Consider the following 17,402-nt stretch of genomic DNA (forward strand, 5'->3'; position numbering starts at 1 on the left):
AAGGCTCTGCAATTCCTTCCTGCCACCGGCTGGGCCCTGACCTTATATGCCAAGAGGTTGCCTTTAACTAGTCCCCAGAGCCCCCCTTCCTGCTTCGGCCAGGCGGCAGCACCATCTCCTCTTCCCTCCCCCACCTCAGACTCACTCATAGTTAACATATTGTGTTTATTGACTTTTGGGAAATAGGTCAAAAATCGGTTTGGGTGTAGGTCTAAATGCTCTCAAAGAATATTGAGGAGCACAGAAAGTGGCAATGATCGTCTAAGTCGTTCTGGGATCCTTACAATGTGATTTAATTCCCTCTATACTGGCTTCAGGCTCCTGCGGGTATTCTCCGAAATCTATTCATGGAGGGGCTGCCAGCCCCTGCCCCTGCCCCTGCCGCGCTGTGCTGGGCTCTTCTTGGGTAAAGTAGTTCTTGGTAGCGCTGGTAAGCAGCTGCCTGCCATGTAGTTGTTGTTTCCAATCTGCACTCCACAACAGTTCTTGAAGGTAACAGACTGTGACCCTTTGAAAGAAAAGGAGGTGGTAATGGGAAGATTCAGTGGTTAGAAAGAAGCGTTTAACAAGCACTTTGGGGAGAGGGGCAGCAGCGACACCTTGTGTTCGCCCTGGGGAGTGCAAATGCAGGGTCTTAGCCTGCTAGTGAGCTGGGCCTCTCCAGAGTTAGAAGCTGAAGAGGAATAGCGCCTGCTGTTTGGGTGTCTTTGATGGAAGACCCTCTGGATTGCCTTAGCAATAAAGGAACTGTGAAGGCGCATGGATCTTGTGCTGGGAAGAGACAGCAGACTCCAGGGCAAAACCAGGTTATGTGTGACTTCAGTGGGATCTTCACCTAATGGATATCAGGTTCCTCATGTCAGGTTCCCCAGCCTTGGGCTGGGACTATTTGAAGGACTGGGATTTGCGGGGTCTTTTAGTTAATAATAACCCAACCAATGAGAAGGGTTGGGTTAGATGATCTCTAGTCCTTTCTTTCCCCCTCTGAGGTATCTCGACTCTATCTATAGGTGTTGAAGAAGGTCATGGGAAAGTAAAGCAGGCGGAGAGCAAGAGAGGTTGAAGAATGGGTACCTGCTGTTGGATTTGGCCCTGGAGCCCAGGAGGTATCTTGTCTTTCATTTCCCTGCAAACAGCACAGAGTTCTCAGGCTTTCTATTCAAGAGGCTAGTTCCATCACTGTGGACCTCTCAACCCCAGCTTTTCCCTGGTAAGGGGGCATACTCTAGTCTTGCCAATGTCTCACCTGATTCCTTTGGGGGTGAGGACCGGGAGCCTCAGGGAAGTTTGGGCTGGGTTTTGGGCCTCTGGAGGGTAGAGTGTGTGGCATTTGGGGAGTTCCAACCCCTGTATCCGAAGATGTCGCTGCTGTTGTGGCACGCCCAATTGGTTCTTGCTGTTCTCTTCTTTCTGTAAGTCTTATGCCTTCTTCAGGAACTGGTCTGGAGCCCCTGTCCAGACGCAGGTTGTCCAGCATGTCAGAAACTGAGCTTTCCCCAGGGTCATTCATTTCTGTACCTCTCTGGCCTGACAACTTTCTGCTGTTGTTTCTGTGCTGAGACAGATACTGTTTCACCTGCACAGACAAGAGTTGGGGAGCCAGAGTAAGTACCAGGGATTATCTGCTGAGTCTGTTACCTGGAGACTCAGGGGTAGGTTGGGGTGGGTGGGGATGATGGTCAAGGATTAAAGAATGGTGACCGGCCAAGATACATCGGAAAGTCAAAGGGATCCCATGTGCTGTACCTGACTAGCTCCTGGGTGGGAAGGCGGTTTTGGAAACATACCTCGGAGACAGCAGCGTCTACCTTGTCCTGTACCAGGCGGTAGGTTTCATTTGTTTTCGGTTGGCAATCTGAAAGACATCAGAGTGAGTGGCATGCAAGCAGGACAAGCTTCCTGATCCTAGTTGCTAGAGAAACCCCCAACTTACCCTGGAAGGTTGGCCTGTCCTTGGGCTCAGAACTCCAGCAGCGCATCAGTAACTCCTTCAGCTCTTCCAAGCCAGGAGTCTCAGGGCTGGGGGGAGGCAGCTCTGACAATGGGGGTCGAATCTGCCTTTCACAAACTGCGTCACGAACTAGTGATGTTTGGTCTACCACTGGAGTGGGGAGTGATAACAATAAAGGATCCATGATATGAGGTCACAGCCCATGGACAGAAGCCGGGAGTGTCAGCCCAGGGAGAGGTGGGGTGAGAAGAGGGCAGCTGAGTAGGAAAAAAGGTGAGAGGCAGGGCTCGGGGCTTTAGGTGCTTCTGGCACCTGGGGCGAGAGTCTCAGAGTCTCTCTAGAGTCTTACAGTCAGCTTCTCTTCCAGCCAGCACAGCCCACGCAAGGATCCCAAAGCTGCACAGAAACAAAATGGAGGCTTAGCTGGCCCCTGGAAAGACCGCTTTCCCAGGCCATATCCTTTAGAAGGGCCCAAATAGTATAGAAATTTGGGATGTTTTGGACTGGATAGCTTACCTGTAGATGTCACTGGCTGGGGAAGCAGGCCGGTTGACATTAACCAATAGCTCTGGGGCCAAATAAGCTAGGGTACCCCCTGAATCCCTGGACCTGGACCCTGACCCTGACTGTGACCCTCCCTGAAATGTGGACAGGCCAAAATCTGCTAGCTGCAAGGGAAAGGAAGAGGGAGGTATTAGATGAAGGGGCCAGACGTTCTGCAGAATGTCCCCCCTCTCTCCTCCAGAAGATGCAGCCTCAGCTTTTTGAAGGTGGTCTTGGAGGACCAGAGGGAAAGGTGGAGTCAGTGAGACTCAAGGAGGAGATCTAAAATGCTGATGGAAAGGCCTGGCTCTAGGTGTGTCAGAATTTCTGGGATAAGTCAACCTGGGTCCATGGGGGTGGGAGGCTTTGTGGAATAGGCTTATGGAACTGACCCAGGTGGGTAAGGAGGGCCCCTGTCACCTGGTATGACTGACTAGAGATAAAATTCTTAGTTGACCTGGGCAGTCTTGTATTCAGAGGGACAGGCTGAGGGTATTCAACATGTTCCAAGCTTGCAGTAGGGTGTAGATGGGCTGACCTTGGCGTGGAGCTCTGGGTCCAGCAGGACATTGGAAGGCTTGAGGTCCCGGTGCAGGAGCACTGGGTTCAAGCTGTGCAGGTAACACATCCCTAGCACCACTTCATGCAGCAGGCGACAGAGGAGCGGCCAGGGTCGAGGACACGCGCTCTGTAGCAGCCCTGAGAGGGAGCCGTTCTCCATGAAGACTGTCACCAGAGCCGGTCCAGATATGTAATCCCACTCGAGGTCCTCGGTGACCCCAAGCAGGAGCAGCACGTACTGGCTACGCAGATTCGCCATAGCTTTCACCTCCCTGGATATTGCCTTCCTAAGCTCCGAAAGGGAGTCACAGTCACAGTTGGGTAGGACCCTGGAAGGATACCTCTCCCCCCCCCCCCCGCCCCCCCCCCCCGCCCGCCTTGCCCCTTGACCAGATCCTGCCTACATCTGGGGCCACTCACGAGTTCACGATCTTGACTGCCACATCATGGCCCCAAGTTCTGTGTTGTGCCCGGAACACTGTACCAAATCCGCCATAGCCCACAAACTTTGGGTTCATCAGTTCATCACAGGGTACAAGAGAGGCCGAGGCACCATAGTTCCTGAGGGAAGGTTCTCACCCAGTAGGGGAGCCCGTCAGCACATTCTCCCTCTCCCAAGTTCCGCGGCTGAGCCTGAGCAGCGTGTCACCCTCCCCCTGCGGCCCACCCAGCCCCCAGCTTTGTCCCCTGCCTCAGCAAAGGCGCCCTCTGGGTGTGCTCCCCCGGTATCCTGTGTGGCTGTGCGGGAGACTGAGGATCCATGGCACTCACCATAACTTGGCAGAAGACATCAGGAGTTAGCGGCTTTCAGGAGTTATGTGCACAGAAAGCAGGAACGACGGTGACAGCTGGGGGTCTGGGTTGAGAGGAAGACAGCGCCTGCAAAGGGAGTGATCTATTGGTCCAGGCACGGAGGTCCAGGCCCCGAATTCCACTTCCCAGGACGTTCACCCAACCCTACTTTGAATGAGTGATCGAATAACTTCCTTCTTAAAGGAGGTCCCGCCCCCTGGGGTGGAGCAAACGAAAACTTGAGGCTGTTCTTTTCTGTGCACCTGCCTCGAACTGTTTCCACAGGAGTAATTGGGCATTGGGTGTGTCACAAAAAAGAAAGAAAGAAAGAAAGGAAGGAAGGAAGGAAGAAAGAATTCTCACCACCCAGGAACGCACAATTGGCTCTCCACAACAGCCCAGTCTCTCTTGGAACTAACTCTGTGTTCCCAGCTCCATCACCTGCCGAATTGGATTGAAGGGAGAATGAAAACTTTATGGTCTTAGACTCAGCTCTTCTAAGATCATGGGTAATGCTTCTAATAAGGCTTGCCTTGGGTCAGGTACACATAACGTCTTCCTTAATCTCGGATCAGCCTTATTTACCTTTCTATAGACCAGGAAACACAAGCACTTACAGTTTAAGTACCTTGGTCAAGTAAGTATGGAAATAGCTTAGAACCTGGCTCTTCTTCACCAAGCTAGCCCATATTTATTTATTTAAAAATTTTTTTGAGACAGGTTCTCTCTACGGTCTAGAATTTGCTAGATAGACCGGGCAGACCTCAGTCTTACAGAGGGCCATCTGCCTCTGCCTCTAGAGTAAGTTCTGGGGTTAAAGGTGTATGCCACCATGTTTGGCTTATTTATTTTTAAAATTTATTTCTGTGTGTGCACATCCATGTATGTGGGGGTGGGATGCATGTAATGGTGTGTGTACGGAGGCCAGAGGACAGCCTGTGGTGTCTGAGATGTTCTCTGCTGTGTGGAGCAACGCTAGCCAGCCTGTGGAGGTTCCGGGATTCTCCTGTCTCTGCCTTTCATCTTACTGTAGGAATACTGGGATGTCAGTCATGGACTACTGTCCCCAGTTTCACTTGGGGTGTAGGGATTTGAATTCAGGTCCTCATGCGTGCATGACAAGAGCTTTACCCACTAAGCTGTCCCTTCCCCCAAGCTCAAGCTAGCTTATTTTTTGCAGATGCCACAGGCGATATAAGTCTGCCTGTGGTGCAGGTGACTGAAGAAGGTGTGACGCTTGTAGCGATGCACTGGAGGGGCCCCTCCCTCAATTCCTGCTCAAGTCATTATTAATTGCTCTTCTTGCTGATGGAAGCCCTTGGCACTGGTCGGGACTTGTCTGCTCTGTGAACTGCTCTGTGGAGCTGGAGGGCTCAAGATCCATCCCAGGGCATTGCAATCAGGCTAAGTGTGCTAGCCCTGCCATAGACTACTGCCATTGCGGTGTCCATTGTGCAGATATGACCGATTTGGGGCTTCCCACTCTTTCCCGTGCATGGCCCCTCCTGCATGCAAATACTCTGATTCGTGTTCCTGATAAGCATAAACTCTGGATGAAGGCTTTTCAAGACTCCGGAGTGCCAGAGCACTGGGTAACAGGAATGGTGGTGCACAGTTTTAATCCCAGTATTTAGGAGGCAGAAGCAGGTAGACCTCTAGGGCCAGCCTGGTCTACATAAGGAGTTCCAGGCTAGCTAAGGCTTCATAGCAACATCTTGTCTCAAAATAAATAAGTCAAAAAGAATTTTAGGTAGGGGCTGGAGGACGGCTCATCAGTTGAGAGTAGCGGGTGCTCTTCCAGAGAATCCAGGCTTGATTCTCAGTGTCGACATGGTGGCGCACAACTGTATTTAACTGCAGTTGCAGGGGATCTTACATCCTCTTCTGTCCTCTGCAGGCACCAGCATGCTTGTGGTCACAGACATGTATGCAGACAAAAGGCTTATACACATAAGAATAAATCTAAAAAAAGAACTGAAAGTAGACAAATAAGCCTGTATTTTATCACTCCATGGCAGTGTGGCTGGAGGCTGAAAAACTGAACAGTGAGCCCTACCGTTCAGCCTTTTACAGGAAAATCTAATCCCAAGCCAGCACCTTGGAACAACTTCACAGTTACCCCCCATTCCTTCCTCCCAGCCCCCATAAACCGCTGCAGTTCTCTCTTCCTGTAAATCCAAACACTTCAGGTACCTCATAAAAGAGGAACAATGTGCCGTTGATCCTTGCATGACTGTGTTACCTCATTCAGCACAGTATCTCCAAGGTTCATTATCTTATGGGATGTTTCTGAATTTTATTAAGGTTAAATATCGGTAAAGGTTGGAAATATTCCGGCATGCTGTATACTGCAGCTTTCTACCTGTTTGCCCGTTCTGAGCATTTGGGCAGTTTTCTCTTCCGGACCCCGAGGATGATGGCACTGTGTAGGTTGTCATGCAATAGCTGTCTGAACGCTGCTAGGCTTATTTCAGACACAGGGCTACAAGTGGAAGTGCTCTCGGCAGATTCTGCTTGGCGTGAGACAGCCGTCCTTCTCGCCAACATGGGTTTGGGAAGATGCTCACTGCCTTGGCTTGAATGCACTGGAGAAGTTCCTCTTATTGCTACATCTCAGAATTTCTGAAATCTTAGTTTACGTCTGTTAGGAATTTCTTTTTTTTTCCCTTTTCCTTTTCTTCTTCCTTTAAAATATCTATTTATTATGTATACAATATTCTGTGTCTATGTCTGTAGGCCAAAAGAGGGCACCAGACCTCATCACAGATGGTTGTGAGCCACCATGTGGTTGCTGGGAATTGAACTCAGGACCTTTGGAAGAGCGGGCAATGCTCTTAACCGCTGAGCCATCTCTCCAGCCCTGTTAGGAATTTCTTAGTCTGTTGGAGATGAAGTTTGTTTTCACTATTTTCCAAACGTCATCTTTTCACTCCTTGAAAAAAAAAATAGTTTCGGTGGATATATGATTCCCTTTTTCCATTTTTTTCATTTCTAGCGTGATTCCAAGTTTATGTATGCTAAACCTCCTTGCTCCTTACACTAGACTTTCCTATACCCTTGCCCATCTTTGCTGCATTGAAAGGAGACCTTTTTCAGGGGACCAATTTATTATTCAGCTGGGTCTCTGTTTAAGCCAGCTTTGCAATTTTAGTAGTTACACAATTTTTTGGTTGATGCCTTCCTAATCTATCTGGAAATTAAAGAAATGTTTTCTTGCTTTTTTAAATTTTTTAAATATCCTCTAGAGATGAATGGTAATAATAGCAACAATGGGAATGTACTTAGTGCATATTTTTTAATTTTTTTAAGGTTTGTTTATTTATTTATTTATTTATACAGTATCCTGCCTGTAGGCCAGAAGAGGGCACCAGATCTCATTACAGATGGTTATGAGCCACCGTGTGGTTGCTGGGAATTGAACTCAGGACCTTTGGAAGAGCAGTCAGTGCTCTTAACCGCTGAGCCATCTCTCCAGCCCCCTTAGTGCATATTTTAAATGCTTAAAATGACAACTTTTATGCTACACATATTTTACAAGTAAAAAGGATCCAGTAAAGATAAAATTTCTTGTATCAGAGAGGAGATTCAGGGACTGGGGAATGTAGCTTGATTGGTGGAGGGCTGGCCTATTGTGCTGTAGATCCTGAGTTGGATTCCCAGTATGTGTATAAACCAGGAGTGGGTGCACACCTGTAATCCCATAATCACTGCACTCTAGAGATGGTGGAAGGAGGCTCAGAAGTTCAAGGTTATCTTTAATTACATAGTGAATTTAAGGGCAACCTGGCAACATGAGACTTTCCCTCAAAATAAAAACAAAAAGAGAAGGGTATATGAAGATATATTAATAAATATTTAACTATTTATATTAATAAGCATTTAGCTGTGTGTAGATGTTAAATTTTACTGGGACTTTATTTATTTATTTATTTGATTTTTCGAGACAGGGTTTCTCCGTAGCTTTTGGTTCCTGTCCTGGAACTAGCTCTTGTAGACCAGGCTGGCCTCGAACTCTCAGAGATCAGCCTGCCTCTGCCTCCCGAGTGCTGGGATTAAAGGCGGGCGCCACCACCGCCCGGCTTACTGGGACTTTAAAGGCATGGTTGTGCCTTTAATCCCAGCACTCAGGAGGCATAGGCAAGAGGATCTCTGTGAGTTTGAGGCCAGCCTGGTCTGCAGAGTGAGTTCCAGAACAGCCAGAGTTATGTAAGGAGATTCTGTCTCAAATAAAAAAAAGAAAGGAAGGAAAGAAGGAAGGAAGGAAGAAAAGAAAGAATGAAAGAAGGATGGAAAGGAAGAAAGAGGAAAAGAAAGACAGGAGAGAAAAGAAAAGAAAGCCGGGTGGGTAGTGGTGGTGCACACCTTTAATGCCAGCACTAGGGAGGCAGAGGTAGGCGGATCTCTGTGAGTTCAAGGCCAGCCTGGCCTACAAAATGAGTTCTAGGTCAGCCAGGACTGTTAGACAGAGAAACCTTGTCTCGAAAAACAAAACTAAAAATTCCTTTTAACTGAAGAAAAAAGAAACAGTATAAAATTGGGATTGGTAGCATGTGCTTGTGGTGACACCATTGTGAAGGTCCAGGCAGGAAGATGAGGAATCCAGGGTCGTCTTCTGATAACTCCCAAATTTGAAGCCAGCCTGAGCTACAGAGTGAGAGAGTTTGTCTCAAAAAATAGAGCATAAAAGAAAAGAAATAATAGAAGAAAAGAAGTACGTATAAACCTATTTAGAAAAATACCTGCATGAGAAATAGATATGTTTACCTGTAAGAAGGAACCAAACTAAGTGATTTTAAACAAAACATCCATCTTGAATAGGGGGTCAAATAAAGTTTAAGTTCTCAAGACCTCCCCAGAACTCCCTGGGTAACACTGATATCCTGGTTGGCGGAACAATGTTCCTAGCGAAGCCTCTATCCTTGAATCCTGACTGGTGGAAAATGGAACTGTAACTTGTCTCAGGTGTTTGTGGGGTTTCTGTTTAAATACTTGCTGAGATGAACATTCGGGTACACAGTCAGTTCTGACTCTGACCTGCTGTCCCTGGGTGGTCAGTTTTTGCTGGTCTTTTGATAAACATCTCTCTTTGCATGGGCCCTTTTGTGTTTGGGTCATTTTGGATCTTTTTGGACCCTTCAACAGGCCTACCACTAGAGAGGCTGAGGATGGTGAAGTTGAGGCTAGCCTGGAGCATGTAATGCGATTGTGTCTCATTCAAATAGAAATATGCTCAAAGGAGCCGGGTGATGGTGGCGCACACCTTTAATCCCAGCACCCGGGAGGCAGAGGCAGGCGGATCTCTGTGAGTTCGAGACCAGCCTGGTCTACAGAGCTAGTTCCAGGACAGGCTCCAAAGCCACAGAGAAACCCTGTCTCGAAAAAACCAAAAAAAAAAAAAAAAAAAAGAAAAAAAGAAATAGGCTCAAAGGAGCCATTCGTGGGTAGGGGGTACATAGGTTACATAGGTGGCTCACAGATGATTTTAATTTTCTTGTATTTCATGGTTTGTTATTTGTTTATTTTTTGAGAGAGGGTTTCTCTGCCTACCTCTGACTGTCCTGGAACGCTAGACCAGGCTGGTCTTGAACTCAGAGATCCACCTGCCTCTGCCTCTCAAGTTCTAGAATTAAAGCCACCTCCTCCCAACTTTGTCTTTCTTTCTTTCTTTCTTTCTTTCTTTCTTTCTTTCTTTCTTTCTAGGATTTGTTTAGAAGAGGCAGAAGGAGGTGTCTAATCCCCTGGAATTAAAGTTACAGACTGGTGTGAGCCCCCCAACTTCGTTGTTGGGAACCAGACTCTGGTCCTCTGGAAGAGCAGCAAGTACTCTTAGCTACTGAGTCATTGATGTGGGGTTTCCCTCTGTATGCTGTGATTATCATTAATGAATAAAGAACTGCTTTGAGCCCATGGCAGGGAAGAACAGAGCTAGGTGGGGAAAACTAAAGTGAATGCTGGGAGAAAGGAGGCAGAGACAGAGAGATGCCATGTAGCCCCACTGGAGACAGATGCCGGAACTTTAGCTGATAAGCTGCAGGCACGTGGCGATATGCAGGTTCATAGAAATGGGTTAAATTAATATGTAAGAGCCAATAAGAAGTTAGAGCTAATGGGCCAAGCAGTGATTTAATTAATGCAGTTTCTGTGTCATTATTTGGGGGCTAAACGGCCAGGAACCAACAAGCAGCCCTCCTTGCAACAAGTCATCTCCCCAGGCCCCTACAATCTTATTTAAATCTTCATTTTCTAATTTTTCTGAGAGGAGTCCATGGAATGACCCTGAATTGCAGCCTCCTGGTTTACCCTGGGACACGTCTGGCGAGGAAGCAGCTTCCCTCTCCTCCCTGCACAACTCTTAGGGAGCCTTTGCTGTTCAGACGTGGACCTAACTGAAATGAGCAGGGGAGTTTGCCTATGCTAAAAGTCTGATAGGGACACACTTGGCAGTCTATGGGTGTGCGTGGGTGTGATTCCAGGCCAGGAGGATGTTGTGAGCCAACAAGGAAGACCCACACAGTCAACTTACTTTCTGTTTTCTTTCTGCCCAGGCAGCCATGACCTCATTGTCATCAACAGTGGAAGTGCTGTGTGTTTCATAGTTGACAGCTCAAAAAGTCCCGTCACAGCCAGTCGCTACAGATGTGAAGTTGGACATGCTGCAGATGAGGAAATAGGAAACCTCCTGACTTTTTTCTTTCGTTTGCATGTAAACAGAGTGCTAAGGAGCCTTTTTTTATGGTTGCAGGGCAGGTCCTTCTGTCTGGCCAAAGATCGCTTCAGCTCAGGGTTCCCTCCTCACTACTTTAACTGCCGGAAACAAGCCCTCAACAGAAAGGGAGAAATATCCACAAGGGGAAAAAAAAACCCAAAACAACCATGACAAAAAACTGCCACTTTAGGGAACTGGGCTGCATTTGGAGAAGTCCCAAAGCAAACCCAGAGTCTGGATAGAAAAAAATGCTGGAGTGAGTTTCTGCCTGGAAAGAAACCTCACCCACTATTGCTGTGCTTTCCCTTTCCCTTGGGCTGCTTTCTTGTAGAAGCCCCTCCAGGGCTGAAGGTAAGGCCTTCTGTACATGACAGCCCCCTCTTGTTTTTCTGTGTCGTGTGCCAGCTGTGCTTCCTGTCTCAGTAAAGTAGAACCCTCGCATCTCGCCTGTTTACTCATGGAAAGGCGTGTGGCTTGTGTCCTAATGAATTCTACTCACAAAACCCAAGTCTTTTATCTGAATGGACCCTTAAGTCAAGGGTACTGGGAAAGGGAACTTACTTCAATTCTTTATTAGTGTGGGGAGGCTGAAAGCATTTTTGGGTGAGTGCTGGAGAGATAGCTAAGTAGTTAGGAGCATGGGCTGCATTTGCAGAGGACCCGAGTTTGAGTCACAGCACCCAGGGGGAAGCTTACAACTGCCTCTGATTTCAGTTCCAGGATCTGACACCTTCCACTAGCCACATGTGGGCACTGCATGTACCCACCTGGTACACATGTGTACACACAGCTAAGCACTTGTTCATCTGAAGTAAAAATAAAGCAAAACAAAACATCTTAAAACACTGCGAGCAGCTATAACTGCTGTGTCTGTAGGAGTACTGTGAGCAGCTATAACTGTGTGTATAGGAGTACTTGTGAGCAGCTATAACTGCTGTGTCTGTAGGAGTACTGTGAGCAGCTATAACTGTGTGTATAGGAGTACTATGAGCAGCTATAACTGCTGTGTCTGTATGAGTACTTGTGAGCAGCTATCACCTCTGTGTCTGTAGGAGTACTGTGAGCAGCTATAACTGTGTGTATAGGAGTACTTGTGAGCAGCTATCACCTCTGTGTCTGTAGGAGTACTGTGAGCAGCTACAACTGTGTGTATAGGAGTACTATGAGCAGCTATAACTGCTATGTCTATGTATACTGTGATGCACCTAGTACTTAGAGCCCTTCTGTTCGCTGTGCCCAGTTGTTGACAAAGGTCTGGTTTCTGTGCTTTCTTAGCCTCTCATCCCAGCTGCTTCTCATGGACTTCCTTTCCTGCATTCTTTCTTTTCTTTTTCCTTTCTTTTCTTCCCTCCCTCCCTTTTTCCTTCCTTCTTTCATTGTTTTCTTTCTGTTTTTGGTTTGTTTTGAGAAAGGGTTTCTCTGTGCTGAAACTAGCTCTATACCAACTTGGTCTCAAACTCAGAGATCCACCTTCTGCCTCCTAAGTGCAGGGGTTAAGGGCTTACATTATTTCTTAAAGGGAATGAGCCTAGGATATTTGTGAAGGATTCATGTAAGATACAAGGGTGGGAAAAAGAAGCTTTGGAGAACGCATTTACTCATCTTTGGGCAGAGTCTTATATAGGCCTGGCTGGCCTGGAACTCACTATGTAGATCAGGCTGGCGACAGTGCACTTTAAAACACACACACACACACACACACACACACACACACACCTGTTCTGAGGGAGTTACTAAGGAAGTTAGTGTTCTAGGACTTGTCCTCTTAGTTGAGAGGAGGGTGCGGTCTCTGCTGAAAGTCACTTGATGTCTGCACGTCTGGTACAAGAGTACTCATCTTGGTTAAAACTTGTTGTGTTGCTGACCTGAGCATGGGCTCTGTATCCAAGGCAGCCACTCACGGGCGTGGTGGGCCTTTTGCTGATCCTGTCAATGCCTCCCATAAGAGGCCCGTCTCTGCATCTCTCCAGTGCCAACAGTGTTTGGAAAAGAGCAGAGACTGGACTCTCTGAGGATGGCCCTCAGCTTCCTGTTCCTCCCGAGGCTCGTGGGACGGACTTCAGATGGCCTCTGGTGGGACTGAGTCCTGACCAGTAGCAAATAATGCCTGTGTTTTAGCGTCCTCTCTTCCTCCTGAAATGGGACACCTCCCCTCAAAGGCTGCAATCTAGATTTTACGTCCTGTTTCCAGAGGAATATAATGCAAGAGCCACCTTCTCCTCTGTCTCCTCATTGTTTTCCCATGAATGTCACTGTGACCAGGGATGCTATCTGCAAGGAAAAAGAAAAAGAGAAAAAAAAAAAAAGAAAGTAAACAGCACCAAATCCAACCACCTCAGAGCTGGGACCCGATGTTATCTGGAACCTGGGATGGGCTAGAGACTCTCATCCGTCATTACATGAACTCCTGAGGCAGGAGAGTATTCGCCCCATTTAAATTTTTTTTATGTGCAAGGGTGTTTTGTCTGTAAACACAGGTGTCTGGGAGAACGGAGAGGATATCTGGAGAGTGGGTCATGAAGGGTGGACCTAAGGTCTAGATTGGAGCCTTTGAGGGGAGGTGCCCCATTTCAGGAGGAAGAGGTCTGTGCACCATGTGTGGGAGAGGGCTTGGGATTCCTGGGGACAAACAGTTGCAAGCTACTCTATGGGTGCTGGGAACTGAACCATACTCTCTGGGAGAGCGGCAGAGGAGCTCTTAGTGCTGGGTCATGTCTCTAGCCCACGGTAGCCCCATTTTCAGGAAGCTGAGCATGACATTGCACACCTCTGTAAAGCCAGGGCTGGAGAGGTTGTGACAAGCGGATCACTGTGAGTGAGTCAGCTTGAGCTACACGGTGAATTCCAGACCAGCCTGGTCTACATCGGAAGATCTTGTCAGCGAGTGAGTGTCAGTGCATGAGAGAGAGCGTGGGTTGTGAGGTTAATAAGTAACCGGCCAAAGACTACACAAGGACTGTGGCAGATAAGGACTTTAAACCCGACTCCCATGCTCTGTCCTTTTTGGGTGAGTTTCTTTGAGGAAACCTGAAGCAGGACCTTTCCTTAAGTGTAGCTCTTATTTCTCAAGACGGCTCAGCTTTGTGGAACCGGAACGTCTATAATTTGATCGGAGTTTCATTTCTATTAACATCAGCACTACAGCAAGCATATCCATCACCCTAGCGTCTCCTCATGTCCCTTCCAGCCCGTTCTGTCCTTCAGTGTTGCTTCTTTCCTAAAGACGCCCATCTGCTGACTGGAGATTTGTTTGCAGTTTCTATTTCTTTTTTTTTTATAATTTATTTATTTATTATGTATACAATATTCTGTCTGTATGCCTGAAGGCCAGAAGAGGGCGCCAGACCTCTTTACAGATGGTTTTGAGCCACCATGTGGTTGCTGGGAATTGAACTCAGGACCTCTGGAAGAGCAGGCAATGCTCTTAACCACTGAGCCATCTCTCCAGCACCTGCAGTTTCTATTTCATGTAAATGGAACCACACAGCACATGTCCTTTTGGTCTTGATCTCTTTCTCTCAGTGTGATTACTTTTCTTCCGCGTTATGTGTACCTGCAGATCACAGGTCTGATTGGCAAGCGCATTCTTTCTCCCAGCTGTTCTGTGTTGTAGCAGATGACACGTTTTACTGGTAAGTAGTATCCTACCGCACAGGTACAAGATGCCTCTGTTTCTTTTTATGCGTATGATTTTCCCCTGTGATGCTGAGGAATAAGATTGGAACTTAATGTGGGCTGGGTGAGAGCTTTACCACTGGGCCATAGCTCCAATGTGGCCTACACTCTCAGCTGTGAATGACATCCAGGAACACGATGGCTCAGCCATATGGTAGGTATATCTGAGTCTTCGCAAGGGTGTCAAATGTCAGGAGGGTTGTAAATTGTAAACTGGCCTGGATTATATAGCAAACAAGAAAAAAACGATAAATTGGGTATGATGGTTGCGCCTTTGATCCCAGAGCTTTGGAGACAGAGAGATAGGATTTCTGTGAGTTTAAGGTCAGTCTGATCTACATACAAACTTCAGGACAGCCAGCACTTCATAGAGAGACCTAGTTACAATAAACAAACAAACAAACAAAATGTGCATATAAATTTTTTTGTGGGGGATTAGGTTTTACTATGTAGCCTCATCTGACCTAGAGTTCACTATGTAATGCAGGCTGGCCCCAAACTCACTGAGATTGGCCAGCCCCTGCTTCCTGAGTGCTGGGGTTAAAGGTGTGCGCCACCACAGAGGACTGCTTGTATTTATTCGATTGTTTGCCATGTTAGTATGAAGACTTTTGTTTGTTTGCTTGCTTGCTTCTCTGGTTTCAGAACAGAACTGGGAAAGAACCCAGGCACTGAGCACAATAGGCAAGCAAGCACTCTACTGCTGAGCTACACACTCGGCACTGCTCTGCTGTGTGTGTGCCTGTGCGTACCTGTGTGTGTATGAAAGGAAATTTCATTATTAAGTTTTAAAAGTCATTTATATAATCTAGATTCAAGCCTTTTAAATATGTCAGTTGAAATACTTTCTTCTACTAGGTGTAGGAGGCGCAGGCATAGAGTTCCAGAACAAGGTCACACAGAGAAACCTGTCTTGAAAAACAAACAAATAACAGCAACAAAACTCCACGAAAAATGAACAAACACACAAAAAAGCGAGAATTTTCTTCCTATGACTTTCTTCCCTCCCTCCCTCCCTCCTTCCCTCCCCCTGTGTACCCCAGGCTGGCCTGAAAAGCGCAGTCCTTCTCAGCCTCTTCAGTGCTATGATTACTAGAAGTACCAAAATGTCTTCTCTTCAAGGGAAAGTTTTTTGTTTTTTAGACAGGTCTCTCTACATAGCCATGGCTCTCTTGGAACTCCATGTAGACCAGGCTGGCCTCAGACTCACAGAAATCCACCTGCCTCTGCCTCCCAAGATTAAAGGTGTGCGTCACTATGCCCAGTGTGACAGGCAAAATTTTACTTTTGATAAAATCCAATCCAACTTTCCAACTTGCCTGTTTCTTTTCTTTTTTGGTAATGGATCTCACTTTTGGTGTGTACTTCATGGACTTTCTTTAAAACTTTCATTTAGTGTTTAAGGACGTCCACTTTGAAAGTGACAAGTTGAGTGATTTTTTTTTTTAACATAAAAACTGTGAAAAGGAAATTGATGTACTTCGGGCCAGGCTTTGTGGAAGAGGATGCCCTACTCCGAGCCATAACCACTGCTCTGAAGTGGAGAAATAGCACACACAGGCACCAAGGGTACTTCAGTGTCCACTGCTTTAGCCTGGAGTTGCACCTTCCAGAGTTCTCTGTCATAGACTTGAAGGGTTTTGCCTTTCTTTCTTTCTTTCTTTCTTTCTTTCTTTCTTCTTTCTTTCTCTTCCCCCCCCCCCTCTCTCTCTCTCTCTCTCTCTCTCTCTTAATATCCGAAACTGGAAAGTCTTAGATCTGTGTTACAGGTCACACCAAGGCAGTGGCTGCTTGCAGTGTGCATTGAAATAGAGATGGTGCTGCAGGGTAGTCTTTTTGTACACTGTGAAGATGGGTCTTTACCCAGGCGCCTTCTGATTGGTTTAATGAGGAGCTGAACAACCAATAGTTAGGCAGGAGGAGGTTAGGCAGCATTTCCAGGGAGAGAGAAGGTCTCAGGATGAATCTAGGCGAGTGAGAGATACCAGTGAGACACTAAAGAAGTTGGACATAGGTCCAGAGGCGCGGTAACTGAGCCATGTGCAGAACACAGATTAGTAAAAACGGGTTAATTTAAGAGTAGTTGGAAGCCTGAACGAAACAAAAAAAGATTCACTTTCTCAAACGAGAAGGGTTGATGTCTACCTGGCAGCCTTTGAGCGTTATCTGTCCCTTGAAGAGTCTGTAGTTGTCAGCATCCATGATCATGTCAGCCAGGTCCCTGTAACACACCTCTATCGGTTCTGTGTTTCTGATATCCCCAAGTGGTACAGACCTGGAGCAGAAGGTGATAGCCAAGGCTCAGGCTTCAGACAGCGGGCCGGCAATGCAAGGCCAGTCTGAGCTGGAGCGGAACCCAGAAGTGGCTGCTTACAGTAGGGGAATCTGTTAGAGATGATAAGACAGGTAGTAAAGAAGAAGAAACAGAATTCTTTCCCTTTTCCTCTTTTAAGGAGGACTGTCTTACCTTGAGTCTGTGAAGAAGCTGGAGTGGAAGTAGAAAGAAGCATCATGGGAAGGGAAGGAATGAGGGAAGGGAAGGAATACCTACCAAGTAGTAGGTGAGGATGGTGTGATGGCTGGTGTTGCCAATCTGACAAAGTCTAGAACCATCTGGAAGACGGACTGATGTGGATCCCCGTCAGGGATTATCTGGATTATGTTCTTTGAGGTGGGAAGACCCACCCACTGTGTGTGGCCATTCCTAAAGTCGGGGATCCTGGATTAGTTTAAGAGTGGACTGAGCTCCCAAGGTCCCAAAGAGGAGCAGAAGGAGGGAGAACATGAGCAAAGAAGTCGGGACCACGAGGGGTGCACCCACCCACTGAGACAGTGGAGCTGATCTATTGGGAGCTCACCAAGGCCAGCTGGACTGTGACTGAAAAAGCATGGGATAAAACTGGACTCTTTGAGCATGGCGAACAACGAGGGCTGATGAGAAGCCAAGGACAATGGCACGGGGTTTTGATCCTACGTAATGTGCTGGCTTTGTGGGAGCCTAGCCAGTTTGGATGTTCACCTTCCTAGAAATGGACGGAGAGGGGAGGACCTAGGACTTACCACAGGGCAGGGAACCCTGACTGCTCTTTGGACTGGAGAGGGAGAGGAGTGGGGGGAGGGGGAGAAGGGTGGGAGGAGGGGGAGAAGGGTGTGAGGAAGGGGAGGGAAATGGAA

General features: G+C 47.3%; 1 protein-coding gene across 5 annotated transcripts; it reads right to left on the bottom strand.

The window, feature by feature from the left end:
• Positions 1–166: 166 nt before the first annotated feature.
• Positions 167–3,997, bottom strand: Ripk3 (receptor interacting serine/threonine kinase 3). 5 transcript variants are annotated; one of them, XM_041634106.1, is made up of 10 exons: positions 3,827–3,997; positions 3,476–3,533; positions 3,033–3,342; positions 2,468–2,619; positions 2,301–2,347; positions 1,934–2,101; positions 1,788–1,855; positions 1,247–1,576; positions 1,075–1,126; positions 167–508 (listed from the first exon to the last, which is right to left on the bottom strand). In XM_041634106.1, the coding sequence occupies exons 3-10, from the start codon at positions 3,312–3,314 to the stop codon at positions 342–344; spliced, it is 1,266 nt and encodes a 421-aa protein (XP_041490040.1). In that variant the 5' UTR covers positions 3,315–3,342; positions 3,476–3,533; positions 3,827–3,997; the 3' UTR covers positions 167–341. The 5 variants fall into 5 exon arrangements, with proteins under 5 accessions (XP_041490040.1, XP_041490038.1, XP_041490036.1 ...); XM_041634104.1 differs by having other exon boundaries at positions 3,476–3,561; XM_041634102.1 differs by having other exon boundaries at positions 3,476–3,616.
• Positions 3,998–17,402: the final 13,405 nt, after the last annotated feature.

Source organism: Microtus oregoni, unplaced genomic scaffold (genome assembly GCF_018167655.1).
Source record: "Microtus oregoni isolate MIOR12 unplaced genomic scaffold, Mior012 000045F_ref0000178, whole genome shotgun sequence".
In the NCBI taxonomy this organism is placed as follows: domain Eukaryota; kingdom Metazoa; phylum Chordata; class Mammalia; order Rodentia; family Cricetidae; genus Microtus; species Microtus oregoni.

Excerpts from the sequence above, each read along its gene's own strand:
- Ripk3 (XM_041634102.1), bottom strand. The coding sequence starts at position 3,846 with ATGTCTTCTGCCAAGTTATG. Across the intron at positions 2,102-2,300 it reads GGCTGGAAGAGAAGCTGACT|TGGTAGACCAAACATCACTA; the intron begins GTAAGACTCTAG and ends TCCCCACTCCAG. Across the intron at positions 1,577-1,787 it reads TAGACGCTGCTGTCTCCGAG|GTGAAACAGTATCTGTCTCA; the intron begins GTATGTTTCCAA and ends TTGTCTGTGCAG.